Genomic DNA, 22718 nt, shown 5'->3' with positions numbered 1-22718 from the left:
GCCTGGAAAATAATGGTGGATGCTATGATGACAGCACCAAACGCGTTCAAGACACACTGCAGAGTTGACCTTGGCAACCGACAAGAAGGGGAAATAAAAATAGTCTGGGTCGGAAGTGACCTAGGTTTTGAGTGCAGCGAAGTGACTCAGATGGCAGTGATACCATGAAGAGAAATGCGTTCATGTCAGGACTTGGAGCAGATTTTGTGGAGCGTAAAATGACTTCTCTTTGGGATGGGCTAATTGTCAGAGGTAGCCTCTCATAGAGAGGCTGAAAGAGGGGGAAACTGGGGGACTCGAGCTCAGAAGACAGGTTTGGGTATCAAGATATAAACTTGAAATTATCCCTGTAGAAAATGAAAGTCCAATGGCGAGTGAGGTGCTGAGACACAGAAAGAAGAGGAAAGAGCCGTTGAGCTACTGGAAAGGAGGATTGCAGCGGCTGAGGGACAGGGACAGAACTGTCAGGGAGGTAGGGGAACTGGGAAGGTGCCAAGAGTTCAAGGTTTCCCAAGCGGCATGACTAATGGCATCACTTCCAGGGAAAGCTGAGAAGGCTGACAGAAGCCTAGTGGGGTTGACCATTGGGCATCAGGCAGGTGCCAGACAGCCAGGGACTTGCAGATGGATGGGAAGCCTTTTTAGGCGCCCGGAACCAAGCATGAGAGGAGAGAAGTCGATGGCAGACGGTGCCACAAGAGACGAGGGAGGGCAGGATTAGCCTTGGCAAGGGTGCTGAGCGCGTCTTCCACAGACAAGGGCACAGGCCTTTTCAAACAGAGGGGAAGGAATTTGAGGAAGCTCCCATCAGATGAGGGTGAGACCGGGAATGACAGCAAGAGACAGGATGGAGAGGACATCCCAGAGCCAAGCGCTGTGGGCCACTGAGAAAACGGAGAAATGTCCTGAATGCCGAGGACGCCGGGGTGAGTGGCGAGGACTTCAGAGGAGGAGAGTTTGTTGAGCGACCACCTGGAAGCTGAAAAGAGCATCCAGGATGCCGCCAGCCCTCCCCTTGGTCCGGGAATCAGCAGCTTGGGAGAAGGGGCGGTTTTCAGTAGAGTCACGTGCAAGGAAGTGGCATCAGCAGCCAAGCACTGAGGATGGAATGGATAAGAAGAGATGCTGTTTCCAACAAGGGAGGATTGGGTCTGGGGAAGACTGAAGCCTGAGACGGGTAGAACAGGAAGCAGGGAGGCAGTGGCAGATGCGGATCAGTACCTGCTCCACCTCCGTTTAACACCTCTCAGGTTCCAGAGTTTTTATCTGTGATCTAATTTAACACTGCAAGATGGGTAGCCCTCCGTTCTAAAGTGGACAGGATGGAGGCATGCAGGTGTGACTTGTGCAGCCTCCTTGGGGAGTTAGGACTCAAACCCAGGGCCTTGGCCTTCACTCGCAGCGATTCCCGCTCTGCCCCAAGCAGGAAGTGGAAAGCAGGCCGCGACAGGTGAGGGCAGCAGGGAGACTGGAGGGAGAGCAGGCTGTGGGAGGGAGGTGGGGTCAGCACTTCCCAGCTGTGTTTCACTTGGCCGGCAAGGCTTTTCAGGTTGCTTTTGGCCTTTTGTCTGGTTTGATTTTCACTGACCAGTTGTGCAGGGCAGCCCATGCTGTCCCCAGTGTACCGCGGGCCCCACCGGTCCCTCCATGCCTCCCTGTACACTCAGCCCACAGCCAGGAGCTTGTGTTTGCAGCCCCTCGTCCGCAGGGTCAGTGGAACCAGGCTTAGCTCCCTGCTCCAGTGTTCCTCAAGGTTTCTGAGGTTCCCAGTTTATTCTTTCTGGAATGTAACCTTGGAAATGTACTCTTAGTTCCCCAACCAGGGATTGAACCCACGCCCTTAGCAATGCAAGTACGGAGTCCTAACCACTGGACTGCCAGGGAATTCCCTGGAAATGTACTCTTGAAATTCAGAGACAGTGATTTTATTCCCCTTTCCAAGCTATGTCACTAATCATTACTCTTAGAAAAATGTAAAAAAAAAAATATATATATATATCAGATGGGTGATATAATTTAATTTTTTTCTAAAATGCGTGTGATACTAATCCTTCGTAAACTTTGACCACTCCTTGTAATTGGTGTCTTATCCTTTTACATCCATTTAATCAGTCAGCCTATAATCAATTCTGATATCACTTTGAAGCTCCCTGAATTAATTTATTAGCTTCCAAGTAGCTCAGTACATTCAAGGCTGATTTTTGTAGATGCAGAAAAAGCAAAATCAAAAAGTAGAACAGAAGTAAGGAATTTTACTGCAGCTTAAACTGCAGCTTATTTTACTGCAAGCCTATTGTGCTAACCTGTGATACAACGTATGAAAAATTTTCTTCTTATTTAGAAGCTTAAATGACACACCTGATGTCCAGTGTATCAGGAAAGTTTCTAAGCAATGACATCAAGAGAAGATCGTGTTCTTTTTGCTCACAGAGGAAAGCAGACCATCTTCCCACCCAGTTGCCTCTTTGCTCTTCTCCAGCCCATAGATTTTGGATGATTTCCAGGAGCCCTGCTGCATTTAATAAGTAAATTCAGAAAATCCGGGCAGACCTCCAAAATTTGAGGTTTTGCCTAAGTTCTCTTTTTTTGTGGGTTTGTTTCAACTTCTAAAATATCTGGCTGGGAAACTGGTACAATATATTTCAGTCACAGCAGTAAAATACAAGTAATATTTGATACAAGTTGTTCATAATCTTGAGAATTTTGATAACACAGGTATCAGAAATATGAAGGCTTTTGGTTAATCTTAGTAGCTATACCAAATAGCATTGAAATACAGTTGTGAAATGTATTCACTCCATTCTAATTTTAGATAATTTTTTAAGGTATGACATCCATGAGTATCTATACTGAAAAACTAAAGGTTTACTCCATAACATTTTGAAACTTAAAAAAATAAATGTAAAAAATAAATGTTTATCTGTGGGTGGGCAGTGTAGGCACTTGCAAACTTTCAGTTTCTTTTGGAACGTTTTGGGTTAACATTAAAGTTTTGGTAGAAAGTGGATCCGTAGTTTCACTATTAACGTCCTGGTTATTACCATCCTGCTTTACGTTTTTTATACTTTTACAACAAGGGTTTAATTGCAAAGAAAAATAAACTGTCACATAATGGATGATATTTAATTCTGAACGTGACTGTCAAATATTTTAAACCACAACTAATATTGCGGCAGCCTCAGGAATTTGTGCAGTGGCCATTAGGGATTTATTTTTTCCCCACAAAAAATAGACTTAGATAAACGACAAATCAAAAGCCTCAACAATTAAACTCAAGGAGAAGATTATTAACATCATATGGGAAGTTAATTTGCAAGATAATCTGTATCTTTATACAGGACAGCAGGGTTTATTTGGAAACAGTGGTATTCCTGCTCCCAGGGTTACATGTAACACTCAAAAACATATTCAGCCATTCTAAAGAGCTGATGGCCCAAGTAAGTTATTATTTATACCAGTTATTGTAAATTAGCAAATAGGATGTGCACTTAAGAAGTGAGAGTAAGAGCAATTTCAGACTCTATTATCACAAGTTGAGTTTTTATTATCTTCATCATTCAAAAAGGAAAGTTCTAAGTGATTTGATTTTTCAGAGTTAAAGCATAAGCACGAGTACATATTGGCTGTAGTGAACAAAAGCAAACATGTAAGTAGATTTTCAAAGGGGACACCTGTAGCTTACACTCTGCCCTACATCTCCTCGCAGAACACAGACCCTTGTGCACCCCCTTCTCCATAAAGTGTGTTTACATGTGTCCTGGGAAAGAGCATCTCCTTTCAGGTCACAGAAACACTCGTATCCTTCCAGGTGCTGAATTTCAAAGTATTATTTTTAGTGAGATGTTTTTTGTTTCATTAGGAAAGCCAGCCACTCCATACAAAGAAAGAAGAAAGCATAACCCTTAATTTTCTATCTTATCGAAGATAATGATGAATGTGGTTTCTTTTCTTCGAAAGTTTTTGATCTTGCCTTGTATGCAGAGCACTGTTTTGTTACCCGTCACACACACAAGCCAGTGCACAGACCTGCCAGCAGGTCTGGGCAGTCACATGACGGTGCCTCGGTGGTCATGTGCTCTCGGAACAAAGAGGATGGGAAGTGCTTCTTTGCCACACACTGTCTTGCCCCTGGTAGATGTCAGGTTTCCCCGAGTGTCTTTGACATTGGAACTGGAATATGAAGATGTTGCTTTCTAATTCCAGCCCCAGCTTAGATTGTCTGTGGCTCTTCCAATTGTCCTGGAAAATCAAAGTATATTTTCCTATGTCTGAGGTATTGGCAAGTTGGGATTCATAAAAACTTTGATGACAGACCACAAGACAGTATAGCACTGTGGTTAAGAGACAGGCTTTGGAAACAGACAGACTTAGGTTTATACCCTTCCTCTACCATGTATTTATTGTGTCCTTGTGCAAGTGATTAAACCTCCAGTCTTCAGTTTCCACATCTGTAAAATGAGAATAACATGATGATTATGTCGTAAGACTGATGTCAAGATTAAGCAAGCTAATATAAACAAAGTGCATTATAACATACACCCAATAAACCAGTTATTATTCGTTTGTATATGTGTGTGTACAAAGGTTAACCGTCATATAGCTGCCATGTTTATTCATAAATGTAATCGTTGAGATTCAATATCAATCTCACAGTGTGAGCCTCATGACCTCAAACTAGTCTAAGCCGTTTGACTATGAGGATGCTAAAGCTGTTTTCCAACTTGGGAGCTTACATGTCGGTATTCCTTCAACACAGTTCCAAAGGATGGCCTCAAAAGCCAGGCTGCGTTTGAAGAAATGAGGACAAATTACATCAAAGAACTGAGGAAGATGGTAACGAAGTGTCCCAACAATTCCGGGCAGAGCTGGCAGAGGTTCTACCAACTGACCAAGCTTCTGGACTCCATGCATGATGTAAGTAGAGCCTCTTGGTGCCTGTTAAATGAAGGATCCACAGCCACACACTGTGGACCCAAAGCAACTGGAGATCTGAGAAAGTTCTCGAGGCTTTGGGAAGAATAGGGGTAAGTTATCCACGGGAGGCAGCAAGAGTTGAAAACTCAGGAGAAAAGAAGCGTTTCTTCAGAATACCTTTGAAACGAACTTCATGTAAAGGAAAAAGTGTGGCTCTTTTCCCTCCTGAGCGGAGTGTAAGAGAAATGTGCACCATGGTGGCAAAGCCTGAGCTCTGGGCCAGGGAAGGCCCTCGGATTTGCTACAGGTGTCAGATCAAGTTTCCCATTTCTGCTTGCAATTTAGGAACTGTTTGGTTAATGAAAATGTTTGCTTTAACATTGCATAAATAGAGTCCATCTTCTACAACTGTTAATCTAATAACCCAATCTTTCAAAAACATTATTAGTGGTCCAGGGCCAGCTGGGATCATCTCATTTGTTGCCAAATTTTGAATCTTATATTCAGTATTCTTCGTAGGAGTCACCTTTCTTGGCTTGTGTAAATGTGGAAGGTAAATTCTGAGCTGGTTTCTAATTTATTCAATTACAGATGTAGTGGTGGTTAGCAGTTTCTACAAAATACTGACTTGGATAACTTGGTTTGTTATGTCACTTAAAATATGCTTCTTGTTTCATTTTGCAAGCAGTTTCTCTAGTTCTGGCTCAAAAAAAAGTTCTACACGGTCATGCTAATTTAGCTTTTTTATATTTGGAAGGTTTTCCTACTTTCTTTTGGAAAATTTATTGCCCAAGTTCAGCCCATGTAATTTGGGTAAGAAACCCCTTTTCAGGTACTTCTGTATTGTTAAGGACAATGTTGACAGGCTTGATGACCAATATTATAATGGTATTACTACTGAAATAATGGTTCATCCTTTAGAGGTTTGTTTATGCCAGTGGAATGGTATGGCCTTGTGGGTTGGTTGATAAAAGAATGTCACTTTCCAGGGTTTCTACACTGAAGACCCTGTGCGTATCACGTTGGCCCTTGCTTCCTCTGCACGTTTCATACAATAAGAGTCAAATTTCCACAAGGTGAATAGAGCGATAGGTAGTTTTGCTAATTATTAGTGGCCTAAAAGCATGGCTTAATAAAAAATCTCAGGGATGAGAAATGATGGTCTACAGGACTTTGGGGAACACAGCAAACGGTGCTATCCACAGCCCTCACAAGAGGAAGTAAAGGAAACTAGACCGTGGCGCAGGACCATCTACCCGAGAACAAGCAGCACAGTTACTCGCTCCTGTTGGTTTTCTTGAAAGTCCTTCTTAGTGGAGCTGGGGTGGGGGCGGAGGAACAGCAGGTGTGATTCTCTCTTGATGAATTCTGTCATTTGTGCAAATGATTGGGCAGGCACAGGCACAGTTTCAAAATGAGTGTGTAAGTGTTATCACAGCATATGAAAAGAGATGATACATTTTGAAGCAATTTACATGTAATGAGACTGACAATAGAAGTTAAAACTTGTGTATCCACAGCCTTTCGGGATCTCCATGCCTTGAGCACAGTAGGACAGTGGAAACCCTCGGACGCTGCACCGGTGGTCAAGGTGTCAAACCGTCCTCTGCTGGCCTGTTTTTAGTGCAGCACCGTGCTTGGCACAAGATAGGAACTCAGTGAACCGTTGTCAAATCATAAATGATGACTTGCTGCAAAATCCCCCAAGGCAAATCAATGTCTTTTTAGTATTTTTTCTATTATGGTATAATTGATACAAAATAAACCAAACCTAGTTAGCGCATACCATGTGAGAAGTCTGACACATGTCTACACCCATGAAACTATCATCACAATCAAGACAGCAAACATGTCCATCACTCCAGAAGTTTCCTTGTGCCTTTTTTTAATTGAAGTATAAGTGATTTACAATGTTGTGTTAATTTCTGCTGTACAGCAAAGTGATTCAGTTATACAAACATATATATTCTTTTTCATATTCTTTTCCATTATGGCTTATCACAGGATATTGAATATAGTTCCCTATGCTATACAGTAGGACCTTGTTGTTTATCCGTAAGCTTTCCTGCTACCTACTACTCCCCAGGTGCTTTCCATATTGCTTTCTGGCAATGTAGATTAGTTTATATATGCTAGTGTCTCATATACACGGAATTATGCAGTAGATAGTCTTTGGTAGCTGGCATCCTTCACTTGGCGTAATTATTTGGGGATTCATCTATGCTGTTGCCATATATCAGTACTTCATTTCTACTTATTGCTGACTAGCGTCCCATCATAAAGATATTTCACAGTTCAGCGGTCCTATCACCTATTGATGGACATTTGGGTTGTTTCCAGATTGGGCGCTACTAACAGATAAAGTTGCCCTGAACATCGTGTATACGTCTCTGTGTGGACATTGCTTTCTTTTTCTTGAGTCAATAGCAGCGGAAGACTGGGTCATAGGGTAGGTATGTTTTCGTTGTTTACGAGATCGCCAAACGGTCTTCCAAAGTCACTGGACAATTGTGCGTTCCCTCGAGAAGTGTGTGTGAGTTCAGATTGTCCCACATCCTTGCTAACACTCAGTATCGTTAGTCTTTTTAGTTGTAGCCATTCTAATAGCTGTGTGGCGATGTCTCCTGTGGTTTTAGTTTGCATTTCTCTCATGATTAATGCTCTTTTCTTGTGCTTATTCACCATCTTTGCTGAAGTATCTGTTCACCTCTTTTGCTCATTTTTAAAAACTGGATTGTTCATTTGTAATTAGATTTTTGAGTTTTGAGACTCCTTTATATATTCTAGATATGATTCCTTTATAAGATATATGACTTGCAAGTATTTTCTCCCAGGCTGTGGTTTATCTTTTCGTTCTCTTAACAGTGTCTTGTGCAGAGCAGGGATTTTGAATTCTAATAAAGTCCAATTGATTATTTTTTCTTTTATGAATTATGTTTTTGGCTGTAGCTAAGAAATCCTTGTCTAAGCCAATGTCACAAAGCTTTTCTCTTCCATTTTCTTCTAGAGATCATTGTCCTTCATTGACTGATACGTAGTGTCTCAAAAACCTTTTCTTCATGTATTTTTTTTCTGAGTATTTTTGGTTATTTCTGGTGGAAGGGTAAATCCAATCCACCTTACTCCACTTTGGCTAGAAGGAGAACATTCTTTGGGGAATCACTGGAATCACTTTAATTCTAAAACCTTTATTTTAAGCAATCAAAACTGTTTGCCCTTAGAAGTAGCCTAACAGAAGCATCTTGAATGCTGTTTATATTCCCATCCCAGACAGAACATTGAAAAATGCATTGTAAGTCTAGAGGGACCTTTCTAACATTCACGCTTACTCAGACTTGAGACTGCCTACAGCTTTTTCATTAGAGTAAATAAAAGAGTCAACATTTGTAGAATTTTCTTCCAGGGAACAAAGAGCTACAGAAGGACTGGCTCTGTACTCAGAGCCTCGTTCTGGTCACCTTGTGGAAAGAGAGCATGTGTTCCTAAGGGTCACACAAACAAAAACCCTGTGCTGGGCTTCCCTGGTGGCGCAGTGGTTGAGAGTCCACCTGCTGATGCAGGGGACACGGGTTCGTGCCCCGGTCCGGGAGGATCCCACATGCCGCTGAACGGCTGGGCCCATGAGCCATGGCCGCTGAGCCTGCGCGTCCAGAGCCTGTGTTCCACAATGGGAGAGGCCACAGAAGTGAGAGGCGCGCGTACCGCAAAAAAAACAAACAAACCCTGCGCATGTAAATCAAAGTTCTGCTTAAATAGCGTGCATAGTACGCAGCCCTCAGGACACACATCCTTAGATCTGGGGACACGTGTACGCAGCTCTCGTGATGCATGGTTTTCTCCCACTTGGTGCACACATGGGTTGGCAGAGCAGTGCCGAGGTGCGTGGAAGGAACATTCTCTGAAAGAACAGGCTGGCAGTTAAGTATTTGAACTGGTCAGCAACTTTAATGAAACACAAGCCCTCCAAACATCAATCTTCCCCCAAAAAAAGATTCAAAGAAAGCAGCTGTGGCCAGGCTTCTTGGGATAGGTGTATTTTTGCATCGTAAATGGGCGTTATATGTAAAGCATGTAGATTCCTTATTCTAGCGAGAACAGAGAATTACTAGTCACTTTCTAGGTATTGCTGTGAATGGCAGTTAATTTCCTGTGAGTGTAAGAGGCACGTTTCTAATGAATTTGTTGGTAACTTCTACTCATTCATGGAGATCAGGGACTATTTATGTTACTATCAGTGTGTAGAACAGCTGGTAAACATTAATGGATGATATTAGTGTTTCTTAGAGGCAAAAAAATTGCCCTTTCTCTGTTAACTAGTTTCAAGGTTATACTGTTGTCACTGACTTTATTTCCACGTACTCACTAGCCTACAGAGTGCCTCATGCCTAGCAAAATTGACGAGATTGCAGAGGATACAAAATAAACGTGGGACACCAACCCAACCCTAAGATTGCTTAGATTCTAGAGAGACAGCTAGAGTGTAATACAAGGCAGAGAAGGTAACTAGGGGCAGTGGGACTTTTGGGAGCACCCGCATGTTCATTCATTCATGTGACTAAGCCCCTACCATGTTCTAGGACCAGAGGTGCAAGTGGGAACAGAATGCCCGTCCTTAGGAATCCCACTCACCCTGATGGAGGAAGAGGTTCATCCCATTCTAAAGGGGAAGCCGAGGGGTGAACATTGGTTTGGATGCCTCAGTACCTGTGTTATTTCATGCAGTTCTAAAAACCCCCTACAAGCTGGGTATTATTCTCATTATTCCCATTCCTGTCCTTAGGAATCCCACTTGCTCTGATAGAAGAAGAGGTTCATCTCATTCAACAAATACATTAGTGTCTAAAAGCACCAGGCAGGGCACTAGCGGGAGAGACCCAAACCTGGCCACGGGGGGCTTCCTGCCTGCTCAGGACCACCAGACAGCACTATACAGTGTGGCGGGCCGGGAGCTCTGTAGAGATGAGCACGCCATGAGTCATGGGCTCACTGATGTTTATTCTGAGTTGCTGGAAAGGCTTGTCAAGAAGGTCTAGGAGCCAGCTGTGCTGGGCAGGGGTCATGGAAGGCTTCCAGTGGTGGGGGAGGGGCATCTCAGAGGATCTTTCTTTCATAGAAGAAGAGACAGAGGTCCAGAGAGTGATTTCTCAAGGTCCTTAGGTAGCCAGTGGCAGCTTGGAACCCTCTTAACTGACTGGCACTCTTTATGCCACCCACGTGATGCAGGAGGGCTTCAGGCTGATCATAGCTGCTGGGTTTCAGGCTGGGCTGCATCTCTGGAGATCAGAAAATGAGTACATTGAAAATAGCTGCACTGCTCTCCGGCTCTCCAGTCTCATTTTGCTCTTCCCTGGCATCTTCTGGGATGCGTTGTTTTCGTGAGGCATGGGGTTACATCTTGAAGGCAGTGAACCTGGTGTTATATTAAAATGTCATGCACGTTCGGCAGTTCCCAAAACCAAATGTTGGGTCTGCCTCACCATAAGCTGAGCCGTCTTTGGTGGGGAGGGCTTTCATCTCCGCCGATGATCGTTAAACCCGGCTAAGAACCTACCCATTGCCTGGGCAGGTACCGGCAAGTCCCTCGGCATGACCAGAGGGTCCTGTTGCTGAGTGATCGCTTTCTGTGGTTGCAGAGGGAAGGCTGCACAGCCCAGGTGGCTCTCCTCCAGCCAGGCTCTCAGAGCCCAGCTTCCCTTCTGCAAGGGGGTTGCAGACAAGATGGGAGCAGAACATCTGGAGATACAGTACCTCCCTGAGTGCCCACTGGGAGACTCCCTGCTTTCCGTGGAGAGGGCATTACGTTTCAGTTTCATGATCATCAACAAAAGAGACATCGCTGCAAGCAGCTGGATCTATTAACGAATAATTTTGAGATCCCCATTGCTCATTTAACGAGTGGGTGCTTTTGCATCCGGCAGTGATAGTGGCAGTTTCCATCATGACCACGCTCGAGGTGGTTTTCAGAGCAATGCAGATCTATTTCTTTCCGCACATTGAAGCATGCCAGCCCCCAGGTTGGGTGGATCCACCATTTGGGCTGTCTGCTGCTTTGACGTCTGATTCTGTTTCACGTCATTACAGTCAGTATCTCCTAGAGAAAAGTTCCAAGACCCACATGGGAATCTGCCACAGAATTGTGACCACTGGAGACCGCAGTTAGAGCATGGCCTCTGCTGCTCCACCAACATTTCTCTCAGTAAACTTGGGCACTTGACCTAAATTTTTGGCCCTCCGTTTTTTCAGCTGTAAAATGGGACTAATAATAATTATTATTATTATTATGGGAATAATAATAATTTCCTACCCATCTTGTAGGAAATTTTTAGAAGCGCATGAAATAACACAGGTACCGAGGAGTCCACAGGTAACAGGCAGCGAACAAATAGTCGCCCCTCCGCTTCCCCTTTTCCAAGACTGTGTTTGAGTTTCCCAAAACCCTGTCTCTGCACCACCAAAGAGCATCATATATCAGGCAGTTTTAGTTTACTTTCAGCCCAGAGACACTCAGACAAGCACATGGCAGAGCCTTCAAGGGGGTGACAGTGTAAAGTTGGCAAGATCAAGCAGGGACATGAGCGGGAAAGGCCGTTCTACAGGGTGGGGCAGTCACCTAGTCGCGAATCACATAGACCGAGGTCAGTATAGAAGCCTTTCGAGGCACTTCCGGTCCCGGTGCTCTACGTGTGCTGCCACTTGCCAGGGAGGCTGGTGTTGCTAGAACGTGTTGGGTGTGCTTGAGACACTTTCAGATTCACAGATGGGATGGAAGGTGTTTGGTGATGGAGACAAGGGCAGATTGCTGTGAGGTCACCATCAGGAAGGATGGATGTTGGTGAATGAAAACCCTTGCCCCTGTGATATGATTGTTGGCGGTATTACACGGCCTTCTTCTTTGACGAGACCATGACTAAGAAAGATTCTAAATAAAGGCAGATTTGCTTATTGCCAGAGTCAGCAAAGTGAGCAAAGCCTTATCTTCCAGAGCACGAGGGAGGGGCAAAGACCCACTCGTCCGGGAAAAGAAATCTTCATAGGTAAAGATTTCAAATTAATCTAGTAATTGACCGGGCAGATCTTAACTCTTTGTCTAGTTGGTGAAACCAACGGGACAGGTATTAATGGTTCACGGCGTCTCTCTCTGCGGCCCTATTTTTGCATTTGCCTCTACAAATTTCCCACTTCAAGGGTATAGCAGGGCTTCCCTGGTGGCGCAGTGGTTGAGAGTCCGCCTGCCGATGCGGGAGACACGGGTTTGTGCCCCGGTCCGGGAAGATCCCACATGCCGCAGAGCGGCTGGGCCCGTGAGCCATGGCCGCTGAGCCTGCGCGTCCGGAGCCTGTGCTCCGCAACGGCAGAGGCCACAGCGGTGAGAGGCCCGCGTACCGCAAAAAAAAAAAAAAAAGGGTATAGCAGAGTTCAGACTGCATTGCCCTGGGTGAATCGTGCCAGTGGATAAATAGGGAAAGGATGACTTTGGGTGTGGTGTGAAAAGGTCTAGGCAGTTCCAGGATTGGTGTGTTTCATGCACTGGTAGCTGGGGCCACAAAGCCCAGCTGGAAGATGCAACTGCCTGTAGATACAAAGGGTGTCCTTGCGTGTTGTACCTCCTTTGTTCACCATGTTCATGGTTAAGGTTACTGCTGCTCAGTTGGGTTTCCGATCACAGTTGTGTTTCTCCAGGCTACCCTGTAGGTGCCCCAGGAGGCTGTTGCTTGATGTAGTCGTACTCACTGAGCTTTGCCTTTGTCACTTGTGCTTTTGGTGTCACATCCAAAAAATCATTGTGAAAGACAGTGTCAAAGGGCCCGGGGCGGGCAGACACCACCGGGCCAGGCACTGTGCTGCTGCTGCGGATACAACGGTAGCCAAGGAGACTAGGCCCCTGCCCTCCGAGTGTGCGGTCCGATGGGGGAATAGAGTAGACAGGTGAACTGGGAATTAGAATGCAGAGTGCTGGGTGCTCGAGGTGGACTGGAAAGCCCATGGGCCGGGCCGGCGGGGTTGGGGCGAGCATCCAGAAGGTGAAGTGGCAGGGTGGAGATGGGCCAGGGCAGCAGACGATGGAAGCCCCAAAGGCAAAGTGGGAGTTGACCAGACAGACAGAGGGAAGCTCACCGAAACCAAAGGCGTTATTATGCCAAAGGAGAAGGGTGCATGGTGATTTTTGAGAAATGGAGAATTTCATTGTATCCAAGGAATGGAGAAAAATAAGGATGGAGACAAAGGACCTGTAAAACCATGTTGAGGGAGCTACTGAGAGATTTTAAGCACATCTGTGGAGTCTAGCGCCGCTCCTTCCAATGTGGTAACCACTGGCCATGTGTGGCTCTTGACCTGTAAATTTAGTTAAATTGAAAATTGAGTTCCCCTATCACACTAGCCACATTTCGAGTGCTCAAGCAGCCACATGTGCCCAGTTGCCATCATCTTGGGCAGGGCAGACGGTCATATTGACAGTACTGATCTGGAAAGTCTATTAGAAGAGGAGCAGAGGGCCAGTTAGGATGCTGGTGCAGTGGTGCAGGTAAGAGATGGGGGCTGGGGGCTAAGTTAGAGCAGGGGTAGGGGGACCTAGGACATATTCAGGTGGTGGGTTGGATGGTTCTTGGTGGTGGATAGGACGGAGAGGTTGAGAGAGAGGAGGGAGCGGATCTAAGATGACCCCCAGGGCTTCCCTGGTGGCGCAGTGGTTGAGAGTCCGCCTGCTGATGCAGGGGACACGGGTTCGTGCCCCGGTCCGGGAAGATCCCACATGCTGCGGAGCGGCTGGGCCCGTGAGCCATGGCCGCTGAGCCTGCGCGTCCGGAGCCTGTGCTCCGCAACGGGAGAGGCCGCAGCAGTGAGAGGCCCGCGTACCACAAAATAAATGAATAAATAAATAAATAAATAAATAAATAAGTAAATAAATAAGTAAGTAAGTAAATAAATAAATAAAATGACCCCCAGGATTTGGACGTAGGTTGGTGGATTCGGACGTAGGTTGGTGGATGGAGTGGCACCAGCACTGGGCGAGGGGATGCAGGCGAGGAGCTTTGTGAGTGGAGAAGATAAGGATGTTTTAGATGTACTGACTTGAGGTGCCCTGAGGAGTCCCGGGGAAATGTCAGGCGAGCTCAGGGCTCCATGGAGATGAGGAAGCAAAGTGCTGATACTGCCTGAGGAGATACAGTGCGTGGTGGTCACTGAAGCCCAGGGCTCGACAGAACTGCCTGGACATCCGTGTGGCCATACGGTGGACAGAACCGAGCCCGGAGGAAGAGAACCACCAAGGGACCAAAACCAGGAAGGCGCCTGCAGAGAGTCTGGGCAGGAGCTACCGCTGAGGTGAGATAAGAAGGCAAAAAGAGGGACACGGGGGACAAGCCAGAAAAGCGTGTGTCCCCCCCGTGCAAACGTTGGGGCAGAGGCTGCAGACAGGTCAGTTCACAGAAAGTCTGAAAACTCTTCAGTAGCCATAGCAACGAGGAGGTTTTTGTGAGGAATAGCTGATTGATTCACCTAGGTTTCCAGTAACTCTGCCGGAAGCCACAAAGCCACCAGGGGCTGCAGGAAGCTTTGAAAAGGTCAAGGTGCTGTCTGGTAAAGCCCTTTAGTAAAACTCCTTTAATAAAATAGAACTATAAGTCTTTCTCTGATGTGATGGCAGGTATGTAAAAGGAGCATTTTGAACGTGGTTGAGTGAACTTGCAAAGTTTTGTGTTTTATGTGTTTAGATACAGTGAAGAAATCACAGTTGCCTAGCAAACTATCTTTATAAATAACCCCCAAACAAACTTTGCTATGGACCTAGACCCGTGTATGAGTAGTTTTGAATTAGTGAAAGCTTTATTATATATTATATACATGTACTCTATATTAATACATGTATATGTACCATTTATAGATAAATGATAGATAGATGATTAGATAGATAGGCAGGCAGACACATAGGTAGGTAGGTAGATAGGTGGGTAGGTGAATGGAGGGATGGATGTGAGTGTTTGGCATTGAAGAGCTATAGATACAGATACGAGATTTCGGCATCAGAGGGAGCCATGATGCTTCAGAGCTGGTCTTGCGCTTCAGGTCATGATTTTATCAGTAATGTTGGTCCTGAGTCCTTTCTCACCCATCACCTTCACATCACACCGTAATTACAAGGACAGTTGATTTCCACATACAGCCACAGAACTTGATCTCCTTTGGTCTTTGCTCATGGTTTTCTGCAGCTGACTTAATGCAAAACCTGGGTTATTTCCTTACCTCCTTGGCAAAGGTTGATTTAAAACGTTTAGATATTTTCAGTGGCTAATGTGTAGACTCTTGAAGACAATGCTTACCAACGGCTGATCCATCACCCTGACACATTCTAAGATGCAGTTGTATTTGACTTCAGAGAAATGAGGAAACAAACTTCAAAACAGGAGCTCATCATTCCTTTTTATTTTTTTAAATTGTGGTAAAATACACAAACAAAATTGACTACTTTAACCATTTCTAACTGTACAGTTCAGTAGTGTTAAGTACATTCACACTGTTGTGCAACCAATTTCCAGAACCCTTCATCTTGCAGAACTGAAACTCTATACCTATTAACTCCTGCTTCCCCTCCCCGCACCAGAACAGCCACCATTCTGCTTCCTGTCTCTGAATCTGACTGTTCTAGTACCTCATCTGTGTGGACTCATCCAGTATTTGTCTTTTGAGACTGGCCTATTTCACTTAGTATGATATCCTCCATTGCCATCCATGTTGTAGCATATGTCAGAATTTCCTTCCATTTCAAGGGAAATCATAATCCACTATAGGTATAGACTACATTTTGTTGACCCCTTCATCTGCCAGCAGACACTTGTCTTGCTTTACTTCTTGGCTATTGTGAATAATGTTGCTGTGGACATGGGTGTGCAGATATCTCTTTGAGACCCTACTTTCAATGTGGGGGGTATATTCCTAGAAATAGAATTCCTGGCTCACATGATAATTCTATGTTAAATTTTTTGAGGAACCACCAAACTGTTTTCCAGTTATTTTTACCTTCCCACTAACAGGGCACAAGGGTTACAGTCTCACCAACACTTGTTATTTGCTGGGGTTTTTTTTTGATAGTGGCCATCCTAACAGGTTTTAAAGTAGTATCTCATTGTGGTATTGGTTTGCATTTCCCTAATGATTAGTGATACTGAACATCTTTCAATGTGCCTATTGGCCATTTGTATGTCTTCTTTGGAGAACTGTCCAGTTTCTTTGCCCATTTTTAAAAATTGGTCTTTATCTTGTTGAGTTGTAGGCATTCTTTATATATTCTGGATTTTAACCCCTTATCCAATATATGATTTGCAAATATTTTCTCCCATTCCATGGGTTTTTGTCTTGGTGTGAAAAATCTTTCTCTTATGAACTTACAATGATAACAGACAGTAGTTTGTTCCTTTTAATCCTTAACTGGCAAAATTAAAGATTATGTCTGATCCCAATTTATTTAAAGAGAGGGGAAGAAGCATTTTCTTCTTATGATAACCACTCCTTTGGCTTCGTTATTCATTTCATAAGTTTCATAAGTATACCCACAGAACATGTGCCATTGTTCACAGCTAGTTTTGAAAATCTGTAAGAAAAGAAAGTCCTGTAAGGATGCTGGGGAGAAACTTGGACCTTGCCTTTTTCAGGGACGTTAAGGGAAATGTGCATTCCATTTCCACGTGATCCCGTGAGATTTATGATGCCATAGGGTGGGCTTTCTGGAAAAAAACCCATCAGATAGAAAGATCCACTGAGGGTCCAGGAAGCCGTGCTCATAGAAAATCACATCTGACGTACAGGAGTCTTCCCAATCTGAAATCTGTCTAGGGAAGATTTTGGAAAGCTATCTCATTGTCTAACACCTGTGTCTATAAATCCCCCCCCCCTTAGGCAGCCTAAATCCCTCCTCTTACAATTAAAATAACTACATAATGCCTGGGATTTACCTAGTGCCTTTCTTCCTAAGTCCTAGCATTAAAGCCTTCTAATATCTCCATGAAGGAAGGATGAGTAAATACTACTATTTACACTTCATCACCTCATCTTAATTCCTTTCTCTATAAAAAGGGAATAATAGTAATATTTACTCATTTCTTTTTACCCTGTTTATAGAGAAAAGAATTAAGGCAGGGAGTGATTAAGTGCATTTTCCCTGGTTCATGAGCGAGGCAGGCGCAGAAGGCAGGAGCGGCGGGGAGAGAAGCCCCTGTGGAGGATGGCAGTGCAGAGCCAGCCCTGCACCTGGTCAGCCCTATGGCTCCTGGTAGCTTAGCTGCCACTTCGGGGGCCCCGCACATAAAAGGGCCCCCCTCTTGGCTTAATGGTCTGCTGTCACCATCTTGAAATTCTTAGCAAACTTTGAACAAGGGGCCCCAAGTTTTCATTTGGCACTGACAAACAATGCAGCCTGTCTCGAGCATAATATAATCTTTTTAAGATCATGTTGATCAGAGGAGATGCTGAGTGTGAAGAGCAGCTTGTAGCCCGTGGTGCACCGTGCAAATGTGTCTGTGGAAGAAGCAGGGGTAGGAAAGGCAGAAAGTTTCATTGGAGCAGGGCGTGAGGACTGAAGGGAACAAGACACACCAATGCACTGTAAAGGAACCTTAAAACTAAAATCATTTTAAATGACTGAGATTGAAAAGGCTGGGAAGATGCCAGTGGATCGATTTTATTTATCACTGTCATGGTTAATGGGACTAGAAATTGTATATGGTTTCACAGTACAGTAAATAAGTGTCCTTTTGGTGGACTATTTAGTGTCATTTTTTTTTTTTTTTTTTTTTGCGGTATGCGGGCCTCTCAGTGTTTTGGCCTCTCCCGTTGCGGAGCGCAGGCTCCGGACGCGCAGGCCCAGCGGCCATGGCTCACGGGCCCAGCCGCTCCACGGCATGTGGGATCTTCCCGGACCAGGGCACTAACCCGCGTCCCCTGCATCGGCAGGAGGACTCTCAACCACTGCGCCACCAGGGAAGCACTTTTTTTGCATTTTTGTTGGTGATTTTGCTGTTTAAAATTGTCCCCAGGTGTACTGCTCACACACTGTCTTGTGCTTTTCAGCGCAAGGAGGCTGTGATGTGACTTATGGAGAAAATAATCTTCGTTCGGGCATGAGTTATAATAATGCTGTTGGCCGTGAGTTCAGTGTGAAGGAATCAGCAACACACATGGGAATAAGGTGTCTTTAAACAGAAACACGTAAAACAAGGTTATGTATCACTTGTTTGATGAAAATGTTGTGACCGGTAGCTTGTGGGAACCTAACCCTCTATATCCCTAGGAGCAAAGGTTCTGTATTCGCTGACTCACTCTTGGCAATGACTTTATAGAACATTAACTACCACGAACAATGGGAATCAACTGTAAATGTATGTGAACTGCAGTGACTATAGGTTCAAAGGTCAAAAATGGAAGACGTGAGTGATGGGAACTCTCCATTTAAATGACAAATTCTGGATCCTTTAAGCTGGGCAATGTTTTCGGTTCCCTAGTTCAACCCCTTTATGGACAAAGATTCTTTCTAAAGCCTTTTTTTTTTAAATTTTATTTATTTATTTTTGGCTGCGTTGGGTCTTCGTTGTGGTGTGTGGGCTTCTCATTGCAGTGGCTTCTCTTGTTGCGGAGCACAGGCTCTAGGCATGCTGGCTTCAGTAGTTGTGGCATGCAGCCTCAGTAGTTGTGACTCGCGGGCTCTAGAGCGCAGGCTCAGTAGTTGTGGTGCACGGGCTTAGTTGCTCTGAGGCATGTGGGATCTTCCCAGACCAGGGCTCGAACCCATGTCCTCTGCATTGGCAGGTGGATTCTTAACCACTGCACCACCAGGGAAGCCCTCCAAAGCATTTTTTAAAGCCTTGAAGAATCTGTATAATGTTTGGAACACCAGATCTGGCCACCACCATATCACTTGATCCATATACTTCTTTTGCCCACATTTAATATTTCTAAAATCAGAAAACATCTTATACTTGCTTTATTTATTTTAGCAAACAACCAAAACCTGTTCTCCCAAGGCTGTTACTGAATCCGTGGCGTGCCTTCCAATCCAGGGCCAGCAGACTCTTTCCATAAAGGACCAGGTAGTAGATGCTGTAGGCCTTGTGGGTCCCATGGTCTTTGCCACAGCTACTCAGCTCTGTCTGTAGCCTGAAAGCAGCCACAGATAGTATCTAAATGAATGAGCATGGCTGGGTTCCAGTAAAACTTTTTCATATAATTTCCATCTGTCACAAAATATTCTTCAGATTTTTTTGCAACCACTTAAAAGTGTAAAAAACAAAATGAAAAGACTTACAAACACCATTATTAGGTCAGATTTGCCCTGGAGGCCTGACTTTGCCAACCCTTGATTCATTCAGTGGCATCGTAGGATCAAAGGAATAAATTCAGCCACCTTGGTCTCTACTGTAGTAGCCCTGCTTGGATCAGAAGAGGCCTTCGGTCCTTAGCCAGTGGTGTCTGCCCTTGTTACTCAGTGTTCCTTTTCTTTCAGAGACTGAAATAAGGATTTAACTGCTTAATCTTAATGTAACCAGACAGTTAAGTTGGTAACTTATAAATATGAATTAGGTTTAGGTTTTTACATTGTTCCGTGTAGCGTACATTTGCAAGAAGGATCTAGAAAATATTGAAAACAAAAGTAGCAGAAGTTCATACTTCTATATACAGTAACGTGCCAATGCATTTCACACATAACCCTTTCATTAGATTTCCTTTGTTCAGCAATGTTCAGCAATTATCCCCTTATCTTTAAGCTCTACTTTCTGCTTTTGCATTGTGTCATTTTTCTTTGTGTTTTTCACATGTACAACAGACCTTATTCACAGGAAGGCGGAGCCGCGATCTAGAATGAGGCTTGTAATACAAGGAAACTTAAACAGAGTGGAAATTAAATAAATTTAAGTACCAAAAAAAAATAATCAGAAGGAAATTGAACCCATCTTGCTTAGCACAGCATCCAGACAACGTATTTTGAAGATTGAATATTCATCACTGACCAGAGATCAGTGACTGGTGTTGAATTTATTATAAAAATGGTGATGAGGAACGAATTAAAATGTAACCTCAGATAACAGTCAGATGCTGATGGATGGGAAGCAGAGGTGAGTGTTCAGAAATGCCCTTGGCTTTTCATGAGATGTTGAGCAGCCTGCTTCCCATCCCGGCCGCCAGCCCATTCCTGGGCACCTGGTGTGGCCCAGCTGCTCCAGCCCGTACCAGCCTAGACTCAGGGACCAGCCCTTTGAGGCCACAGGGGACATCCCTGGCGTCGTCAGGCAGCTGGGCCTCTGGAAGCAGAGCCAGAGGTGCCCATTTTGGCCTGGAGTCACCCTTGCAGAGAGTCCGCTTGCCTAGAATTTGCAGGCAGGGCTGACATGAGCAAGCAACCCCACCGAGGCTTGTCTCCTGCTTCAGGGACACACTTGAATCCAGATGCCCGCCTCCATGTGGGCTGGCCCTTGGCAGAGGACAGCAGTTGTTTAAAATAAGGAATCAACAAAAGATACCCCTTCCAGATGGCAGCTTTGCTGCTGCCGGTGGTAGTTCAGAGCCCCGTAACACCCTGCTAAGTTCCCCAAATGCCTCCTGTAGGCCAAGAATTTAGCTGATACATTGAGCGTACTGACAGCCAAGCTTTTGGCCAAAAAACACCCTTTTGGTGAGTGTTTAAAATCCAATCTTTTTAGGTATTTTTCTGATGGCATTTTTTTTTAATTGAAGTATAGTTGATTTACAATGTCTTAATTACTGCTATACAGCAGGGTGATTCAGTTATACATGTATATACATTCTTCTAATATTCTTTTCCATTATGGTTTATCATAGGATAGTTTTTTAATTAAATTATTTATTTATTTTTGGCTGCGTTGGGTCTTCGTTGCTGCGCGCGGGCTTTCTCTAGTTGTGGCGAGCGGGGGCTGCTCTTCGTTGCGGTGCACAGGCTTCTCATTGCGGTGGCTTCTCTTGTTGCAGAGCACGGGCTGTAGGCATGTGGGCTTCAGTAGTTGTGGTTCGTGGCCTCTAGAGTGTAGGCTCAGTAGTTGTGGCGCATGGGCTGTAGAGCATAGGCTCAGTAGTTGTGGCGCACAGGCTTAGTTGCTCTGCGGCATGTGGGATCTTCCCAGACCAGGGCTCGAACCTGTGTCCCCTGCATTGGTAGGTGGATTCTTAACCACTGCACCACCAGGGAAGTCCTATCACAGGATACTGAATATAGTTTCCTGTGCTATACAGTAGGACCTTGTTGTTTATCCATTCTATATATAAAAACTTACATTTGCTAACCCCAATCTCCCATTCCACCCCTCCCCCAACCCCCTCACCTTTGGCAACCACCAGTCTGTTCTCTATGTCCATGATTCTGTTTCAGAGATGGGTTCATTTGTGTCATGTTTTAGATTCCACATATAAATTATATCATATGGTATTTGTCTTTCTCTTTCTGACCTACTTCATTTAGTGTGATAATCTCTAGTTGCTTCCATGTTGCTGCAGATGGCATTATCCCATTCTTTTTTATGGCTGAGTAGTATTCCATTGTGTATGTATACATCACATCTTCTTTATCCATTCATCTGTCGATGGACATTTAGGTTGTTTCCATGTCTTGGCTATTGTGAATAGTGCTGCTATGAATAGGGGTGCATGTATCTTTTTGAATTATAGTTTCGTCTGGATATATGCCCAGGAGTGGGATTGCTGGATCATATGGTAATTTAGTTTTAATTTTCTGAGGAACCTCCATACTGTTTTCCACAGTGGCTGCACCAGCTTACATTCCCACCAGCAGTGCAGGAGGGTTCTCTTTTCTCCACACCATCGCCAGCATTTGTTATTTGTAGACTTTTTAATGATGGCCATTCTGACACATTTAAGGTGGTACCTCATTGTAGTTCTGATTTGCATTTCTCTAATAATTAGCGATGTTGAGCATCTTATCATGTGCCTATTGGCTATCTATATTTCTTCTTTAGAGAAATGTCTGTTTAGTTCTTCTGCCCGTTTTTCAATTGGGCTGTTTGTTTTTAGGTTGTTGAGTTGTATGAGCTGTTTGTATATTTTGGAAATTAAATCCTTGTCGGCTGCATCAGCCTGTAGGCTGTCTTTTCATTGTGTTTATGGTTTCCTTTGCTGTGCAAAAGCTTGTAAGTTTGATTAGGTCCCATTTGTTTATGTTTGTTTTTATTTCTATTGCCTTGGGAGACTGACCCAAGAAAACATTGGTATGATTTATGTCAGAGAATGTTTTGCCTATGATCTCTTCTAGGAGATTTATGGTGTCCTGTCTTATGTTTGTCTTTAAGCCATTTTGAGTTTATTTTTGTGTATGGTGAGAGGATGTGTTCTAACTTCATCAGTTTACATGCAGCTGTCCAACTTTCTCAACACCACTTGCTGAAGAGACCTTTTCCCATTGTATATTCTTGCCTCCTTTGTCAAAAATTAATTGACCATAGGTGTGTGGGTTTATTTCTGGGCTCTCTATTCTGTTCCGTTGATCCCTAAGTCTGTTTTTGTGCCAATACCACGCTGTTTTAATTACTGAAACTTTTTAGTATTGCCTGAAGTCTGGGAGGGTTATGCCTCCTGCTTTCTTCTTTTTCTTCAGGATTGCTTTAGCAATTCAGGGTCTCTTATGGTTCCATATGAATTTTAGGATTATTTGTTCTAGTTCTGTGAAAAATGTCATGGGTAATTGGATAGGGATCACATTAAATCTGTAGATTTCTTTGGGTAGTATGGCTATTTTAACAATATGAAGTCTTCCAATCCAAGAGCATGGGATATCTTTCCATTTCTTTGAA

At 44.3% G+C, this 22718-nt stretch overlaps 1 protein-coding gene across 1 annotated transcript in view; it reads left to right on the top strand.

Annotated features, from left to right (window-relative positions):
• Positions 1 to 22718, top strand: part of NR3C2 (nuclear receptor subfamily 3 group C member 2) — a 368768-nt gene that overhangs the window by 331248 nt on the left and 14802 nt on the right. The window contains exon 8 of the mRNA XM_060147724.1: positions 4757 to 4914. Within this exon, the coding sequence (XP_060003707.1) occupies positions 4757 to 4914 (158 nt within the window). The remainder of the gene's footprint in view (positions 1 to 4756; positions 4915 to 22718) is intronic.

The sequence above is a fragment of the Lagenorhynchus albirostris genome, chromosome 4 (genome assembly GCF_949774975.1).
Source record: "Lagenorhynchus albirostris chromosome 4, mLagAlb1.1, whole genome shotgun sequence".
Taxonomy (NCBI): Eukaryota; Metazoa; Chordata; class Mammalia; order Artiodactyla; family Delphinidae; genus Lagenorhynchus; species Lagenorhynchus albirostris.
This window is presented reverse-complemented; position numbering and strand designations above follow the sequence as displayed.